Below are 12382 nucleotides of genomic sequence, written 5' to 3' on the forward strand. Positions count from 1 at the left end.
AGTGGCTGATATATGACTAGTCAGTCTTCTCAATAAAATATTATTTTCAAGTTGCTTATTTCCATGTAAACCCACTAGCTATTGTATCATTTGACTCATTTTCCCTTACTGCGCCGAAAAAGGAAAAATTAACTATCAATGAACAAGAAGTACTGCTTGTGATGAAAAAGAAGGGACATTTAACAACAAAATCTGGTTTTATTTTCTTAAAGACAGTCCAGTTCAGTTTTAATAAAACATTAATTTAAGAAATAAAAATCCTATAATCTGACAAATCTTATTTTCTACAAAGTCAAAGATAACGCTTTAACACAAATTTTACTCCACAAAGAAGTTAAGTGGTGTAATTTTAATTCTGAAGATTCTGATGAACACTTCTCTTTCAAATTATTCTAAAATGCAGGTGAAATCGTTTTACATTGTCCATTCTTTGTGTAAATGATATTCTACTCTGACTAAAAAGAAATACAGAATAAAACATTCCGGATGACTGTTGAAATACATTTCCTTTTCTCTTTCGCTTTATTCTTCCCAAGGATAAAGCCTTAATAGAAATAAACCACTTACCACTGACAAGCAAACTTCTCACTATCTATTTCCACTATTCCTGGAGGTGGAGCAACATGCTGTGCTACAACTGCTCTGGAAGCTAAAGAAAAAAATACATTAGCTACATCATTTGTACAAACTTAGTCACTATATGCCATGTTTAGCTCATGGATACTGAAACAGTTAATATTCACAATGAGTATCTTTTAAAAAGGGTATAAGCATAATGAAAATATACAAATTTGAGAAAGGAGCACATATTATACCAGGCACTGTCTTTGATGCTTTATATAAACTCTTTACAATCATTCAAATAATAACAATAATATGGATTATATAGCTAATATAAACTTTTTTTCCCATGGGTCAGACACTGAGTTAAATACTTTATATATGAATTCTTCTGTGAGATGGGTACACATAAGGAAACTGAGACTCAAAGTGATTAAAATAACTAGCCCAAGGTCACACAGCTCAACACATCAGTAAATAAGAATCAGTTTGGTTATAGAAACAGATAGTATCAGAAAGAATCACTTCACTTCTGAATTTAAAAGATTAATATTGGGGCACCCAGGTGGCTCAGTCGTTAAGCGTCTGCCTTCGGCTCAGGTCATGATCCCAGGGTCTTGGGATCGAGCTCCGCATCGGGCTCCCTGCTCAGCGGGAAGCCTACTTCTCCCTCTCCCACTCCCCCTGCTTGTGTTCCCTCTCTCGCTGTCTCTCTGTCAAATAAATAAAATCATAAAATAAAAATAAAAATAAAATAAAAGATTAATATTAAACTCTGAAAGTGGCATATATATAACATTTCTGGGAAAGGGTGAACAAAAAGTCTGAACTAATTTAAAGTCCTACATTCAAGAAAGGATTTTCATAAGATTATTCTTCTGGGGAAAAAAAAATCTGTTGTAATAATAGTTTTCAAGTATACCTTTTGTCCTAAGAGAGGCAAGATGGTTGGGTAAAAATGTACTAGCTATTAATCTTAAAACACATACCAACTTCTGAGATTTTGCTTATGACATATTTTAAAACAATTCAAGTCCAATGTATAAATCATCTATTATTTTCTAACAAGTTGAACAGATCTGTAGGAAAATAAATGTTTTCTTTTCTGCTGTATATAAAGGAACTAATGAAAATATAAAAATATGGTAATATAAACTGTCATATTATGATAATTTAAATATGAATCTTAGATATTTATAAAATTAAAAATTATACTGTTTCATCAGCATTATTTTATAGTTTTTAAACTTATAAAATGGACCATTTTTCAAATAACATTTTAGCGAAACTCAGAATCCTCAAACAGAACAAATGTATTTCTAAACTATTGTTCGTTTTAATCTTATTTATAGGCCTAAATTTAATTATTCCCATTTTGCTAATGAAGAAAATAAAGCTCAGAGATTAAGTTTACAAAGGAACACATGATGGAAATGGCAGAGCTGTGTATAGCTGGAAAGCCTTCTTTTAGGGGTATTGGGATTTGAATCCAGGTCTGTCATATTTTAGACCCCATACTATGACATGCTATTTTTTTACAGAACAAAATAATTATAATCAAAACTATTTTCCTGGTGCAACCCCAGCTTATCTTTTCTTCTCCTAACTTGATGACACCATTAGAGAAAATATCTAAGCAGGGCCTGAACCTACTTGGAAATCTTCCTCCTTTTTCTTCATCAATTGTACTACGAGAGAATATACCCTATTCAGACTGAAATCTCCTGAATCAATTGATGACCAGTTGAGTGAAATATTAGAAATTATGTTGAAATGATAAAAATTTTACGAATAATGCATAAAGAAGAATAAAGCAGCCACAATTAAATTAAGAATATAAACTGGAAACATAGAATTACTATAAAAGTGGCTACAAACTGAGAAGCACTGCCTTCAGGAAAGATACCTAAAGACTCATTCTAAATGATTCAAAGGTACTTCTACTTTAAAAGGAATCAACTTCCAGGGGCACCTGGGTGGCTCAGTCAGTTGAATGTCTGACTCTTGATTTCGGATCAGGTCATGATCTCAGGGTCGTGGGATCATGGGATTGAGCCTTGAGACGGGCTCAGAACTCAGCGGGGAGTTTGCTTGAAATTCTCTCTCTCCCTCTGCCTCTGTCCCTCCCCTACTTTCTCTCTCTCAAAATAAATAAAAATCTTTAAAAGGAATTATATCCTAGATGCTCAACCTTTTATATATTCCTTCCTTTCTAAAACTGCTCTTCTCCCATTTTGGAACAGAAAGTTTTAACTCTCATCCATCCTTTATAGCAATGCAGGTATGATTAAATGCATGGCTCTCAAGCCAGAGTGGCTGGCACCAGAGTTCCAGCACTTACTAGCTGTGTAACCACGGGCAAGTTAATTAACCTGTCTATAAAGTGGGGAAAAGTAACAGTACACTGACCTCATAGGTCATTATGAGGATTAAAGGAGTTTATATATAAGCCACTTAAAACAAAGCCTGGCACATAGTTAGCACTATATAATTGTCAGCTATGATGATGATGATGATGATGATGAATGATGTAAAAACCTCTAGGACACCAAAGGGAGAATTAGAATCATTAGAATCCACAAAGCTTCTTTTAACCAAGGTATTATGGTAGGGCTTCCTGTCTATATTTTATGGTGTTTTATGTATTATAGTTAAGGGCAATGTTGGGCTTGAGGTATTGAGTATTCTGGCCCTTTGGTGTGTTCTGAATTCAGACAGAGAGTGATGACAATTTTTGCTTAATGTTCTTTCCTCCTCTATCCTTTAACTACTGTTAAAAAGGGCATTACTTTTGAGGCAGAATCTTGTATAAGTAAAGCACAGAGAATTTTCTTAAAGAAGTAATGAAGGTGGTGGCATCTTATTTCATTCAGATGACAATCTCATGGCTAGTTTAACTATCTTAGAATTTTGAAGTAAGGAAGGTGTCATGGGAACACCTATTAACCATACTTTCTTGGAATGAAAAATAAAGTTGGACTTTTTCTAAGTAATGGAAAGTGAGGTTGATTAAGAAAAATACTTTTGATAATAAAGACTAACTTTATCAGGTTATGTGGGAGACATTTTCTATTGCTAAAGGGGAGAAATCTGCAGTTCTAAGGTTTTGACAAAAAAGTACTCAAAGCACATGATAAAAGCACCTTATCAAAAAACTGTACTGGTCTTGAACAATATTTCAATTTTCCTAACCCAGTGGTCCTCAAAGTATAGTCCCCTGACTTGAAGCATCAGCATCTCATGGGAACTTGTTTAGAAATTAAAATTCTTCGGTCCACCTGAATCAGAAATTCAGGGTATGGAGCCTAGAAATCAGTGTGTAAGCCCACCAGCCAATTCTGATGCACCCTGAAGTTTGAGAACTGCTATGCTAATATTTCTTGACTATATCAGCTTAAACAAGGTGCATCTAAGCAACAGTCAGCAAGTATATTTTATAGTCATATCTTGTTAATATCTTTTTGACATATTGCCGATAAAACTTAAAAGTAAATGTAATGACTGGGCAACAAATTCTTTATGAGTCACATGTTAGTTCTCTGATTTCAACAAAATCAAAGAACTCAGTTGACAGATCGTTAAATATAATTTTAATAATTTTGGATAATTCTGAAGCTCAAAGAATTGTAAATTCTATCCTTAGCTATTCATTGATGTGAGCTAGATTTTCAAATTAAATCTATAAAAAGGAAAAATGGAGATAGGATTGATGTTGAACCCAGTTTCACTCTAGCAGTTAAAAAATATTCATTTTGGGACACACTGGAGTAACACTTTCCAGAGAACCACCTCATTAAGAGATGAACTTCCAATAGCTACTTTGTCATGTACTGTTGTTTCATGTAATTTATTTCAAAAACTTATAATGATAAAATTTTAAGCACTTAAAACTTTATAGAGTAAAAGGAAATTGAAAAAGTTAAATTAAAATGTCTACATTTATAGCTGAGAAGTACTGATAGGGTGGAGGATATGAGTTAAAGGAGAAAGAGGGTACCATGAAATTTCTGATATTAAGAGTCTGTGTATTTTTTTAAAATGGATGATGGAAAATATCAAGATTCCACTCGATACAAAAAGTATTTTTTTACTTTAAAATGTCAATTTAATATACACAAAAAATTTTATTTACAACTTTAAATTATAATGAAGAAATTTAGATGTCAAACTAAAAGTGGGTGAAAGGTTACATAAGTTTTTATCGTGATGAGAAGTGAGCAAAACTTTTGAAGACGACCATTCCATAAGAAAATGGTATTAAACAAATGATGGGGGGTGGGGGGATAAACTATAAATGATAACTAATCAAACAATTAAAAGTTGTCATTCATGATGAGCAAGTAATAAAATGCTCACCAGTTCAAAAGTTTTAGGTCCTTAGAGGTTTATTCCCACCTCTATCAATAAATTACTATTTATATGAACAAGTCACAAACTCTAAACATTTAATTTTGTCCATTTGCCAAATGAGGGTGAAATCTTAGTTGGGGGGGGATGGGTTCATTTGTTGAGGTCACTGGTCAGTGAGGAGGCAAAATCAGTATCTTTCATTAAAATTACCCTTAAATATCCATCAAATGGCCCATTTTATTTCAGTGTATTACTGATAATTTATTAATTCCTCTCTTTGTTGAGCAGAGTTTCTCTCTGGCCCTCAGTTAATTTAATCCTCAATTTCTTCTTTGAGGATAGGAATATACCCCTACCACCCACTTAACTGGCAAAAAGAACTCTTTCATTTCTTTGTCAAGGCTGAGAAAACATTACTATTTGACCACTGACTCCCCAGTATGCTATTACCTGTGGATGAAAGCTACTGAGTAGGTTAGTAGTCAAAATTACCTATTTTTTTCATGCTTTGTTTGTCCAATTCTGTTAGTTGATACCAAGGAAGTTAAACACGCACATGATACAACTCTACCATATACTTCAGAAGGACATAGTGGAAATCAACAAAATATGTGCTACATATTACATACTTGTCATGTGAATAGAGTATATAATTGTGATCCTATGAGTTAGTAACTCAATAGAGGAGAGACTGGGGCCATGATTAAATGAGAGGAGAACAAGTAGCTGAGAGATGTGATGGAAGTCTAAACTGAGGCATTGCACTGGCAACTGAAGAAGCCAGGGTATTTAGGAAGACTCAACAAGATTTGGTGATTAGATGGATGTGGTAGTTAAAGGTAAAAAATAATGAGATTTTTGAATTAAGGGTAGTGAGGGAGGTTGATGATCTAAATGTATTTCTAGGCTGAAAGGAAGAAGTAAAGAAAAAGAGGTTTGAGATATAGGAACGAGGAGACTGATACTCAGAGCACAGATTCAGAAGCTGACATCTCTGAAGACAAGTGGAAGTTGAAGGAAAATGAGTTCAGATGCTAATAAGTTTGTAAGTGAAGGGTTAAGAAGTTAAAGAAAATCATGCCACATAGCTTCCACATTAATTGCAAGTGAGAGGTAATAAGATCAACTGAGAAAAAGAGTATCCTCTATTAAAAAATACAAGGAAAGAGAAATGTCTTGGGAATGGTGGGAGGTGGAAAGAGCAGGTAAGGGGAAAGATGGATTGTTTTGTTAAGACAAATGAAGGTAGAGAAAGCACTCCCAGAAAGGCTGAGAGTGCTAAAGTATAAAAATGACTCCTAATGAGCCAGGAGAAAGAAGTCCAAGGACTGAAGAGAATACTCATTATTAGACAGCTATGAATTCTAATTAAAGACATTTGAGTTAAACAGAATTGACCCAAGGGACCCTAAGAAGGGTGCACAGGTGCAGGTACACATGCTTATATGGCTCTGATTCTATGGTTTTTGGTTCAAGTATTAGGAGATATTATACTTATGTACTTGGATGACCAGCTGGAATTATAAGGTCATATATGATTAACTTATTCTTGGCATATCAATTTCCAATGACCAAAATCACAAATAAGTTCATCGGGACACTTCATACTGCTCTCACAATTGTAAATATCTAATCCCTCATATGCCTCTAAATGTTTTTTAAAAAATCTATTATACTATTCTTCCTCTGTGCTCACTTTGGTCCTACTGCTCCTGTTATGTATAATATCTAAGAAATTAAAGCTCATACTCAAGTTCTGCTTTAGCCTATTCCACTATGGTATCAGTTCCCTGTACTGCACATTTACATTTATCTTTAGTATTAAATTTTACACACCAGTAACCATACTGAAAAACATTATGTAAAAACACTAACCTGGGGCAGATGCTACATGGGTCTGGGTTTGGACTTGTTCTACAGCTTGTGGCCTAATTTCAGATAAAACTTGATGACTGGAACTTGGATGTTCGACGAGTTTTACTGCAGCTAGTGCATCAGGGCCAAACATCTGAATATCCATAGAAACCAGACACACTAACATGTCTAAAATAAATTAAAAACCAATAGTTATTAGTAATATTATTAAACAGTGACATCGCTGAAAAACACATGCTATACAGAATAAGTACTTCTCAGATGGCAGTCCATGAATCATTGTACATCAGAATTATCTGTGGATCTTTAAAAATGATTTTTAGGCTCAATCTCTGAAGTCTGACTTAGTAGCTCTGGGATGGGGATTAGGATCTTTATTTTTGAAAAGTTTCCCAACTGATTCTGATGTGTAGCCAGATTTAGGAACCACTGATATGGAAAGTGACATCTTAATTTCTCACTAATAATTTCAAGCCAAATCTCTATTAACTCTGGTTTTAGTATTTATACCAAAGACAGAAATCATTCTAGTCAATGAGTAAATGTTAACGTGACATACTTTCATAATTGTGCTTAAAACTGACAACCCACTAAAGAGGTGGTAAGTTGATTAATTTTAAGACTAATACCATTACCAGCAACTTCTAGGAACACAAGGAAACATTTTCACTCAGCTTCAGTTGCTTAATAGTAGCAGCTGACCATTTGAAACAGAAAGACCTGCTCCTCAGAGTTATAGCAATTTTGTTGGTTGTTTGGTTGGATTTGATAAGTAGTAACAGAAATAAAGAAAGGAACAGGAGTTATTGATAACCACATACACCCTGGTCTCTATATGACAGAAGTTTCTTGCTAACCTAAAACAGGCAGAAAGAAAACACAAACATGTATGTCTGAAAGGGTAATGACTCCTCCAAATAAATAGTACACCCCAAATATCAATTGTGATTTAGTACAGCATCCCATCAAATATTTTTTCCTCAATAAAGAAAATAAATATTTCTTTCATTTAGTCTTACCTATGCTCTTTTCTACTTTTGCAATTTTTGTGCAAGCAACATCTCCCATTTCTGTGAGCATATATAGCACCTCGAGTGTTGAGATCACGAGCAGCACATCAGGTAAAGTGAGATGACAAATGATCTCTCTGTATGAGTCCTGATCAACATATTCACAAATCAAAACACCATTATCTTCTGCTTTGCAAAGATTTCCCAAAATTTCCATGCCTGAAAAGCATACACACACAAACATGTATTTATTTTTTAACAGATGATAAAAAGTCTGTGCATGTTATACAATGAGAAAATTAAGTAAGCACTTACCCCTCATCTTTAAAAATCTATCCCTTGACATTAGGCATTTTGTAACAGTATGAAACATCAGATGAGTAGTTTTGAAATCGACAGGGTCCAATAGAAGCTGGAAAAAAGAAAGGACACTACTGTTGACATAGCCCTCTTCAGTGTTGTATATTTCAGATTTAATAAAAATTAATAGAACAGTTTGCCCAAGTTTTAAAAAATGCTATTATTGTGGGAACAGCCATCACTAAATCTGGAGCATTATTTCAAATATTTTTTCCAAAAAAGTGTGTGATACCATACCATGTTAGGCAAAACTATATATAAGTCTTTCATATTCTGTAAGTATAGCAAATACAATAATGCTACATGCTAAAAATTTAAAGTAAATATCACTGCTAACTATCAAAACTGTTTTAAGTTACTATCACATGCTTACCTCAGCTGCAATATTTCCTAATGTGTCAAGGCCTAATTGCCTTAGAGAAATAAAATGACTATGTGCAGAAAGTAATAGGAAACGAAGACAGGTACGATTAGCTGCCAAGAGCTTAACATTGCCCTCTTCAAAGGAAAGATTTCGCAAAATCACTGCAATCTGAAGTACCCGTTGTCCTTCAATATCATTAATGCCCAGCTTTCGAGGTGGATGAAATAAAGATTCCCAAATCCATTCTCCTGATGTACCTTCTATAATAGAAAATATACATTTTACTCAAATTGATATTTCATTTATTATTGATATTTCGAAGTTATTTAAAATGTTTCTTATTGCCTTACCATGAGACTTGTTTCTGTCAGAAATGAGGTCACGTACTTCATTATCATCAACAATGTCTTTCCAAAACTGTAATTAAGAAATTATTATACTTAATTCTGACATTTGAAAGAACTATTCTATTACTTTAAAAAGTCACACATACTATAAAACTATAAAATTTCTACTGTTTATTTATTTATAGAGCAGGAGAGAGAGAGAGGGTAAGGAGGGGAAGAGGGAGACAGAGAGAGAATCTTTTTTTTTAAAAGAGAGGTGGAGAGTGGAAGGGGGAGGGGCAGACAGAGAGGGAGAGAGAGAATCTTTTTTTTTTTTTTAAAGATTTTATTTATTTGACAGAGAGAGACACAGCGAGAGAGGGAACACAAGCAGGGGGAGTGGGAGAGGGAGAAGCAGGCTTCCGCCGAGCAGGGAGCCTGATGCGGGGCTCGATCCCAGGACCCTAGGATCATGACCTGAGCCGAAGGCAGACGCTTAACGACTGAGCCACCCAGGCACCCCGAGAGAGAGAATCTTAAGCAGGCTCCATGCCCAGCAAGGAGCCTGACGCAGAGCTTGATCTCACAACCTTAAGATCATGACTTGAGCTGAAATCAAGGGTGGGGCGCTTAACCAACTGAGCCACCCAGGTGCCCCTAAAACTTGTACTTTTAAAAACCCATGTAGACATCAGTATGTGCTATATGTTTAATTAGTTGACATAAATACTTAACTTTCTATAAGTTTAAGGTACTTATACAATAAGGTATTATTTCAGACTAGGGATTCTTAACCTGGGGTCCACAGACTCCTAAATGGTCTGTGAAAGAAATTAGGGCATCTGTGAAATTAAATGGAGGGAAAAGGTGATATCTTTATGTTCATTAACCTCTAACTAAAATTTAGTATTTCCTTAGCAATTTCTTCAATGCTGAATGTTAGACAAAAAACCATAGTAATATTAGCAGTACCTGTGATAATGTCACCAATATGAATTACAGATATTTTCTGATTATTTTACAGCTATGGAAAATATCTAGAAATAATGTTTATGCTCATTAGTATTTGAAAATTATGATAATCATTAATCCTGTCATTAAACAGCACACAATCACAGTATTTCTGTTTACAGACATGCCTGAGACATTGCTGGCTAGCTACTGAGTAAACCTACATCTAGAATAAAATCAAATAGTAAGTGGTGAAGTTGTGTTCCCAAGTTTTTAACCCAGATATTTAACTTGCTTTCCAGTATTCCATTATCTACAAACTGTTTTTGATTCAAATGTGAGAAGAGATGAGTCAAAATCCACGGGCAATGTTCTTTTTCAGGCTAAGAATCAAGTGACTCTATACTATATAACTATACAAAATGAACTATAACTTCAACTTGTCTATGATATTTAATTGTATTATCTTGTTACTTTTCTACTAATAAAGAAACACATGGACTATTAGTTCACTTTTTTCCCCCTAAATATTCTGGTGTGGATATTTCAAAGTAACTGTATTTTATTTTTTGGAATTAAGATTCTTTTACATTTAAAGCCACTAGTCTGAGAAAAGGTCCACCAGCAAAAGGATCAATTGCTCAAACAACTCATGAAAAAGAATGGTAACAATAAACAAGAACTAGGCATACAAAGAAAAAAAGACAATGTTCAATAAATAAGAAAAAAGAGCCATAAGAAATTCAAATAACAAAGATATCAGGAATGGAATTTTAGATGATCATGGATAATAAATTCAAACAAATAAGAGACCGAAAAATTTGGCAAATAAATGAAAACTATAAGAATGAAATAGAAATTCTAGAACTGAAAAGAAAAACTCAATTTAATGACTGATTATATACAACTCAAGAAAGAATTAGTGAACTGTAAGTGCAGAAGAAAATACAATTTGGAAACACAAAGAGACAAAAAGATGGGGAAAAAAAACACAAGACACAGAACATACAGTGAAAGGTAGTAACATAATAACGAGTTCCTGAGAAAGAAGAGAGAGAATGGGCAGAAACAGTATTTGAAGAGACCGGGCAAAGAATTTTCTAAAACAATTCAAAGACATTAACCTACAATTTAAGAAGCACTCCAAACAATGAAAAAAGATAAATAAAGGTGTGTAGGAACATCAAAATAAAAGAATAAAATTCATGAAAAGCAAAGGCAAAAAAGAACCCCAACTCAAATGCAAAGACAGAAAAAAGAACAGATACTCTTAAAAAGGACAACAAACTAAACTGACAGCAGACTTTGTAAAAAAATAAAATAAAATAATGGAAGCCAGAAGACAATGGGACATTTTCTAAGTGATGGAAGAAAATGTCTGCCAAACTGAAATCTTTAAACAGTGAAACTGCCCTTCACTGGAAATGAAAACTGGCAAATGAAAACTGAGAAAACTCATCATCTACAAACCAGGACTGAAGAAAAATACATGAAAAGAGAGATGTGGTTTAAATCAAAATAAATAATGAATGAATAAAATATTTAAAAAATGTTTTCTGAGGTAAAAATATGCATAAAATTAAAATCTAAGCCTGGAAAAAGCTTTTGCTCAGGCCACAACGGAGTAACTAGTACTTTGGTAGTCATCTTCCTATCATAAACCAGTATGTATAAAACAACTGTTTTCAGAGACTGGAAAACATAATCACTGAAATATGGAAAACAACGGAAGTGAGTCAATCACTGCCCCATAGTTTTACAGGACACTCTAGACTATAAATCCAGGGACAATAAATCCAAGAGATCATAGTGATTTCTGAGCTGAGGAAACTGATCAGAGTTCAGCAAGGCCATCAGAACTAGAATTTGAGAGCAAATTTGCAAGAAAGAGGAGCAATGAAGAGAAAGAACTCAATGAATCTGTACAGTAATGCCTTGAGCTGATTGCTGAGTACTAAAACTATGCATATGCAAGGCTGAACTCCAAAACCCCAAGCAAAAAAACAGAGAGAACAACTAATGAGGAGCTATAACTGAACAATTCGCAAAATAGAGAAAACTCATTAAATACCCTAATTCAGTAGAAATCCAAATAAAGCCATGCTTTAGGAGTAGCGATAAACTGGTGCTAAAGGCTAATCTATCTCAATCATAACAAAGCTTTAAAACAACATTCTAAAGGATCAATATGTCACAATCCATATGCCAATTAAAAGCATGCCAGAACAAAGTCCTACATTCTTGAAAGTCACCAAAATCCAAACACTCAATAATGCAATATTCTCAATATTCATATTTAATAAAAAATTACTGCATGTACAAAGAAAGTAGGAAACATGACCCCTAACTAAGACAAAAATAGTTTCAACAAAAACAGACCTAGAAGTAATCGAGATAATGGAATTAGCAAAGATTTTAAAATATTTTTGAATAAAATTTTCGTTTTTTATTAAATATGGGTGAAGATTTAAAGGAAAGTATGAGCATAATTAGGAGAAAAATGGGATATGTAAAAGAGAATTAAATAGAATTTCCTGAGCTGAAAACAGTATCTGAAATTAAAAAGTATGATTAGATGGGCTTAA

General features: G+C 33.8%; 1 protein-coding gene across 2 annotated transcripts in view; it reads right to left on the reverse strand.

Moving 5' to 3' along the window:
- ARID2 (AT-rich interaction domain 2) overlaps nt 1-12382 on the reverse strand; it is a 162003-nt gene that overhangs the window by 48364 nt on the left and 101257 nt on the right. For both annotated transcript variants that reach the window (XM_032420868.1, XM_032420869.1), the window contains 6 exons: nt 8871-8937; nt 8530-8780; nt 8112-8208; nt 7806-8015; nt 6787-6954; nt 568-649 (listed from right to left, as the gene is read on the reverse strand). In XM_032420868.1, coding sequence (XP_032276759.1) covers nt 568-649; nt 6787-6954; nt 7806-8015; nt 8112-8208; nt 8530-8780; nt 8871-8937 — 875 coding nt within the window. The remainder of the gene's footprint in view (nt 1-567; nt 650-6786; nt 6955-7805; nt 8016-8111; nt 8209-8529; nt 8781-8870; nt 8938-12382) is intronic.

The sequence above is a fragment of the Phoca vitulina genome, unplaced genomic scaffold (assembly GCF_004348235.1).
Source record: "Phoca vitulina isolate PV1807 unplaced genomic scaffold, GSC_HSeal_1.0 scaffold23, whole genome shotgun sequence".
NCBI classification, from domain to species: Eukaryota; Metazoa; Chordata; class Mammalia; order Carnivora; family Phocidae; genus Phoca; species Phoca vitulina.